General features: G+C 44.3%; 1 protein-coding gene across 1 annotated transcript; it reads right to left on the reverse strand.

The window, feature by feature from the left end:
- Positions 1–745: 745 nt before the first annotated feature.
- HMX1 (H6 family homeobox 1) lies at positions 746–6,210 on the reverse strand. The gene is made up of 2 exons (XM_038400323.2): positions 5,639–6,210; positions 746–4,004 (listed from the first exon to the last, which is right to left on the reverse strand). Exons 1-2 carry the CDS (start codon positions 5,937–5,939, stop codon positions 3,415–3,417), a joined length of 891 nt encoding a protein of 296 aa, XP_038256251.1. The 5' UTR covers positions 5,940–6,210; the 3' UTR covers positions 746–3,414.
- Between the last annotated feature and the right edge of the window lie 414 nt (positions 6,211–6,624).

Genomic DNA, 6,624 nt, shown 5'->3' on the forward strand with positions numbered 1-6,624 from the left:
CAGCTGGAGTATAACTGGGTTTATTTAAAAGCTGTTTTGAGGTTCCTTTGAGCTACAAGGTAGCAACGTATGTCTCTATATGTTACGAAGAGTCCTTGCTAAATAAATGCCTTGCATAATGACAGGTTTCAGAGTAGCAGCCGTGTTAGTCTGTATTCGTAAAAAGAGAAGGAGTACTTGTGGCACCTTAGAGACTAACAAATTTAAAATTTGTTAGTCTCTAAGGTGCCACAAGTACTCCTTTTCTTTTTGCTAAATAAATATAAGCTTTATCCATGTATCAATGAAGTCACTATGATCTCATTCAATGTGCAGAAGAACTACAAGGTGTTAGCCGTACCGTTTAATATGTATTTGTTTAACAAAAATATAGACTGAAAACGTTCGCTTTGAATCCATGGAGTTTTTCTGGGGTAAAAGTTTTGCATTATCAATTTCCATTTAAAACAGCGATGGACAGTGAAGAAGAATAAAAACAATTCTAATGCTTGCCAGTGTTTTGTGCTAGGCGTCTCTCTGAACCCTGTAGACTGTTCTTGGCAACTAGTGCAGTGACAGATTTCCCAATGTACAGAAACTAGAGAGGTGTGTGTTGTTACTTGCAAGTGCAAATTCTTAATAACGTAATGCAAAGCACTGGCCAGATGTGCAGAATAAAGCGTAAATTAGCAAGTTTTTCCTTATACGAATGCACGTGTTGTACCTTTTAATATTTTACTGTGAGAATAGCTTCAAATACAGTGTATGAAAAAAATCTGTTTATTGATGAAATCAGCACGTCTTTAAAAAACAAACTCATGCCAAAACCACATTTTAAAAAAAAAAATCGGATCGATCATGTAGGCCTGCCTTCAGAAAAGAATATGGAGTAGAATCAGAAGTATAGTCATCATCTCATACATTAGTGAAAAGAAATGCCATGTGGGCAGTGGCAGGTGGTTAAGTAGCACGACGGATTACAATCTACTCCGATATGATTGTTGTGAATCATAATTTACTCCAGTCGGGAACACTGAGCGATTGATGAAGTTGTACATAACGGGGGAAATCATCTGTCTGTCTGCCTCTCTTCCATCTAAACCTGTGTCTGGAACGTAATCAAAGCAAATATTGCGAAATAATAACACGTGTTGCATAGGCAATAAATAGTCTCCCTCCCCCAACAATAATGTCTTTTTCATACCAAATAGCCAATGCCAATTCCGATCTGATCTTCACAGCTGGAGGTTTGTTTATTATCGACTGGGTTCCAAAACCTCATCGCCTCAAATCCCCTCTACCCTCGTCTGTAACCGAGAACGATAGTTTAGCCTAATTCCCACCAACGTGGCAGGAGATTTTCATACAAGTGTTCAGCTGCCATGCAAATGAAAACTAGTGACGATGTCTTTGAGCTAGTAAAGGAAGTTCACAAGTATTGAAATAGGGGCTACCATAAATATTAGGCTAACCTCGAATGGAAAAGAACAATAGGAAAAGTTAGCATTGTCTCATAAACCGGATTGTCTCTTGGGTGGATTAATCTTGATGCTGCTAGTGTTCTTAATTCATTTGGGGGAAATGGCTCAGAGGGTTATGTTTTAGGCTGGAGAGAGCAAAATATCGAAACGTTATAGCCAGAACAAGGCATTCTTCCCGGTTTGTATCATAGGTTACTCTCCATTACTATTTGATCTCATAACAAGAAATAAGACTAGCCTGTCGAAAATATAATTTAAGACCATAAATAAGAGTGAACACTGGCTTTCTTTACAGAGGAAAGGGCCACACATGTATACGCCAAAACACACCCCGGATCTGTGCTCCCTACACAGCCAGATAGTGCTCCGAGCTGGTAGATTAAATTACATCTGATTATACCATAATATACAGGATCAAAGCTTGACCTTTCCCCAAAACTGAGTTTTACAAAGTCTTTCCCTCCCACCCCTTTTTAAATTCAGAACATCGGGAAGGAATCCTAGCCTTCAGGAATAATAACTGATCCCCGTATTAATGTTAGCCGTGGATAGAGAGAGAGAAAAATAAAAGCTCTTAAAGGGGAAAATAGTTTAGGCATGCATAATACTTGATATAATATCGCATTACAGTTTAGCTTGTGTAACTAAAGCTACAATTTCCCAGGCTGGGGACATTTGATTTGTTTTCATTGCCAGTGCCAACAATTCATCAATTACACAAAACTAGCGAGAATCTCAGCTTCCCATATGAGAAAGGGCTAAAGCTGCGCTGTGTTTTCTTTAGATTTGTCAGGAGACCAAAACAAGTGGGAAACAGATCCTTTGGTCCTCAGCGGGTGCTGAAATACAGTATTCTTAAAATGGTTTTTACTCGACTGTTCTAAAGGGGAAGGAACTGTCCCTCTGATAAGAATTGTACCTGAGTGAAGTAGTTGAAAGGTTTTCTGCGGAATTGTTTAAAAAAAAAACCCATGCATTTTTAGAAATAGTCAGCAGATATTTTATCATATGCTTTCGACATTTTTAACAAAGAAGATCATCAAAATATGGAAACTACAAATGATCTTTACTTATTAAACAGGCAATATCAAGACTGTGGCCAGATTGCGGGGACTGGGGAGAGGGCGTCCGGTGAATGCTTGGAAATAGCCAGCTCAACATTAAAAAGTAATGGCTTTTTAAAGAATAAAATAATACAGCCGAGTGACCAAAGCCGGCCGAATCCAGCCTCGTATACCTGCTAGTGTGGGTGTGCCTAATTGATGGGCTATGTCCCTCTCACAACTTACTGTGACCAAAGAGCCTTCCGACTTCCCAAACACTTGACTCTTTCGTCTAAACCTTGTAGTTTTATGAAATGTCGAAAGACGATTCTGGGATAGATTCTGAAGCCCTTTCTCAACCTTCATTCATCTTCCATCCCAGTAAGATTGCAGGATTTAACCCAAAAGGAGGGTGTCACACACTTCCCCCCCCGTATTAAATTGTGCCATTGTCATGGCAAAATTTGTAACGTTCTTTACATTCGTCTCATGCTCAGCAAAGACCACGTGTTAGGGTTCGCTAAAAAGAGCATTTCGGTCAAGGAAAACGAAAGTCTATTTAACAAATCGAATCGTCGGGGTTATTATTTCTGCTGTCTAAATCTACGATTTTTAAACGGATCATTTGCAAGGTGGCGTGGAAAGACTCTATTCCACACAACTGTATTTTCTTTGGGCACGTGACAGGCATAGACATCCTGGTGACAGACACTGTGTTGATGGCTTTCCTTCTCTTGCTTTTATAGGCACCCCCAAAGTATCTTTATTGCACGTTTTAAAATTCAAAAGCATAAAATCAAGAACTGTATAAGTCGAAATAAGAAGTTTGGAGGAAGGGCAATGGGGCTGATAGGGGGGAGGGGAAAAGTGGAGCAGAGCCGGGAAAAAAAGGTCCTTGCAAAGATGGATTCTCAAACGAGCCCTGTCATTTGCGATCTCAGAAACGGGACTGAGGCGGCAGGGAAGGAGGCCAGGGGGTAGCTGACAGCGTTAGAAAACCCCACCAGGGGAGGAGACATGTGAGGCAAGGTGAAGCCTAAAGCACTTGCAGGCGAGTTTTCGTGGTACAAAATGGGCACCCTTACTATCCTTTGAGCGGAGTGGGAGACGTTGGCCGCTTCCAGATCCGCAGCCAGTTGTCTTTTCCACTTATTCCTGCGGTTCTGGAACCAGATCTTCACCTGGGTCTCGGTGAGGTGCAAGGAGGCCGCCAGGCCGGCCCGCTCCGAGCTGCTCAGGTAGCGCTTCATGTCGAAGGTGGATTCCAGCTGGAAGACCTGGCTCCGGCTGAAGACCGTGCGGGTCTTCTTCTTGCGGCCCGCGGCTCTCTGCTCGGCGGAGTCCGGCTCCTCGGCTTTGTCGTCCTCCTCCCTGCTGGTGCTGCAGCAAGCAAACTCCTCTCTCCTCTCGGCAGAGCCCAGCTCCTTCGCCTGTTTCCTGCAGCCCCCTGGCCTCCCCGCGGATGCGTCCTCGGCGATCTCGGGGGAGTCTCGGTCACTGGCTGATGGAGAGAGAGACAGGGGAACAAGGGTTGTTTCTTCCGTAGCCAACCACACACACACACACCCCGTGCCTGGTTCTCCAGACTCATCGCTCGTGTATTAATTATGTAATACATACAGTATACGAGACTATTTACTATGTTCCTGTATTTAAAAGACTCCCACACTGATTTGCACATGCAAACGAACTCTGATTACCGCTGCGGGATGGGACACACACACCGCAGCCGCAAAGAGAGCTGCGAATGTGGTGTCAGAGCGCAGCTGATTTCTTGCGCTCCTTCTTCTTCCTGTTTCCACGTCCACCCCTTTTTCTCCAGATGAATATTACAGGGAATCATCCTTTGCAGCACATGATACGGATAGATATTTTCCCTTCAGAAAGAATCATAGTCCAGACTAATAAGCACTCAGCTACACAACTAAAAATCATTACGTTAAGAAATGATGCAAACAATAGCCCATTATAAAAGATAGATATGTCTGTCACTGGCTACATACAGAAAGAGGTTTCTATCAAAGAAATGAAGGGGGCTCAATATGTGTTAGGGTAGCGGAGTATTTCCCCCCGTTTGGAGCTTGACTTTGCGAAACTGAATGCATTAACAAAATGTAATCATAGAACTCCTAAAGCTGCCTCTAAAAATGGTTCAGGTGGAATGAAAATCTTAGACTATCCAATAGCGTCAGATTTGTTTGTTTGTTTGTTTTTTAAAAAGATCTGTTTATAGAAAAGAAAGGGATTTAGGCTGCTTCCAGGTGTAATTTTGAAACAAGAGCCTGGCCAATTAACACATCTTTGGTAAAAAGGGACCTGCTAGGATGTACACACACATCTTTCACGTAAATCACAGTCATGGAAACTCCAGCATATAATCTTCCCCTCTGTAGTTCAGAGGCGTGTACTAAGTTACAGTTTTTTCAGCAGAACAGCTGACTCCAGCTTGCAAACTTTTTCAGACGTTAGTTTCTGCACTAGAATTTAAATTTCTGCTCCAATTTCATTTTCTGCATTCAAAATACGACGGTGCAGGCCTGAGGTACTAGGGGATTCCTTTTACCGATTAATAGCTATTTTATTTCTGCTCCAGATTATTCTGTTTTTTAAAATATGGACTTTTTAGAAACCAGCCCACAGAACTGACGCTCAACGTGTGTATGTGTATGGGGGGGGGATATTTGATATAGTATGTTTGAATAATAATTTATAACTTTTCTGAGAATTGCTCTGGGCAGCTCTGGTTGAAAACAATGAGCCAGTGCTAGAGAAGGAATTTTAAGAAGAGAGGAGTTGGATCTCTTGCTTACAAGTGCTATTTTACCATTCATTTCATTCTCTCTTTTTGTGCCTGAGGGAAGATTGTGGACTCCCATTGGAAATCCATTTCTTAGGGTGATTGTGCAAATATTCCAGTGCAGGAGAGAAATGTACATGACATTATCTGGCAACTAACCCCCCCGGTCCTCTAGTATAGGTTTGACACAAAAATACAGCCGCTCCCTCTCTCTCTGCAGGGAGCCAGGTACACCCAGAGATGGCTACAGAACTGCCTTTTGCTCTAGCCGAGTAAAGAGCATTTTGGACCCCAGTGGGCTGCTCAAGAAACAAGTACAGAACCGCAAGGAAACTTACTGTCTGGACTGGTGGATCCTATAAAACTAGCGTGAGCTCTTCTGTACCACTCCAGTGTACTTTCCCTGAGAGGACAGCTCTGTGAACTGAACCCAAAAGGAGAGACTTGGCAGCAGACCTGAGCGCAATGGCTGCCGGCTATTCCGCTGTGCGACCGCGTCTCTTTGTGGCCATCCTCCGCGCTCTCCTGTGTCCTCTCCTCTCGGCTCTCTTTCCCCTCGGTCCCCAGCAAATTCTCGATAAAAAAAGACGAGACCCGGGAGGAGGCAGAATTGGTGGTGTCGGTGGCTTCGTCCGGCATAATGGGTCCAGCTCGCAGGGGCAGAGCAGTGGGGGCTGGGAATGCTCGCTGGCTAGATCGCTAGTCAGTGTCCGAGGCGAAAGGGATCTCTCGCTCTGTGCGAGCAATCGCCTCCTTTCTCTGCGGAACCCGATGGACGATGCTCTCCTGGTATAAAAGGATTTTTTCCCCCGGAGTAATCATTTCAGATCGCTGTTTGCCATCATTTCCTGCCACCTAGGAGAGGAGGGGAAAAGGGGGGGGGGGCGGGAGCCCATCGGAGGCGCCAGATTCTGCGCGAAAACGCTAATCACGAAATAAAAATGTCATGCAAGTCAAGCGTTTTACAAGCGAGGAGTAATTCTCCGATTGGACGAGCCGCGCGGCAAATGGGATGAGTCCAGGGAAAGCAGGGCAATCACTTGCAATGAGTTCAGCGGGGCTGGGGGCTGGGCTGGCTGCCTGTGTGTGAGTGGGCGCTGCTTGGGGGCTTGCAGAAGCCGTGTCACTCACAGGCTTTTTATTTAGGTCAATTAGGGAGCAAATCAAAACGCAGAGAGCGGGAATGCCAGGCTCCAACTCATGGGTAAGAGGGATGGTCAGGCCAGCATCCCGAGCCTCCCATTGGCTAGATTGGGCTCAGAGGGCAGCCCAGCCAATCAATTCCCGCCCATGTATTGTTATAAAATAATAATAATAATAATTG

The sequence above is a fragment of the Dermochelys coriacea genome, chromosome 4, assembly GCF_009764565.3.
Source record: "Dermochelys coriacea isolate rDerCor1 chromosome 4, rDerCor1.pri.v4, whole genome shotgun sequence".
NCBI classification, from domain to species: domain Eukaryota; kingdom Metazoa; phylum Chordata; order Testudines; family Dermochelyidae; genus Dermochelys; species Dermochelys coriacea.

Bases quoted from the DNA above. Each gene is read 5' to 3' on its own strand.
- HMX1 (XM_038400323.2), bottom strand. From the start codon at position 5,939: ATGCCGGACGAAGCCACCGACACCACCAATTCTGCCTCCTCCCGGGTC. The intron at 4,005-5,638 runs GTAAGTTTCCTT...TCTCTCCATCAG, and splicing joins AGGATCCACCAGTCCAGACA to CCAGTGACCGAGACTCCCCC.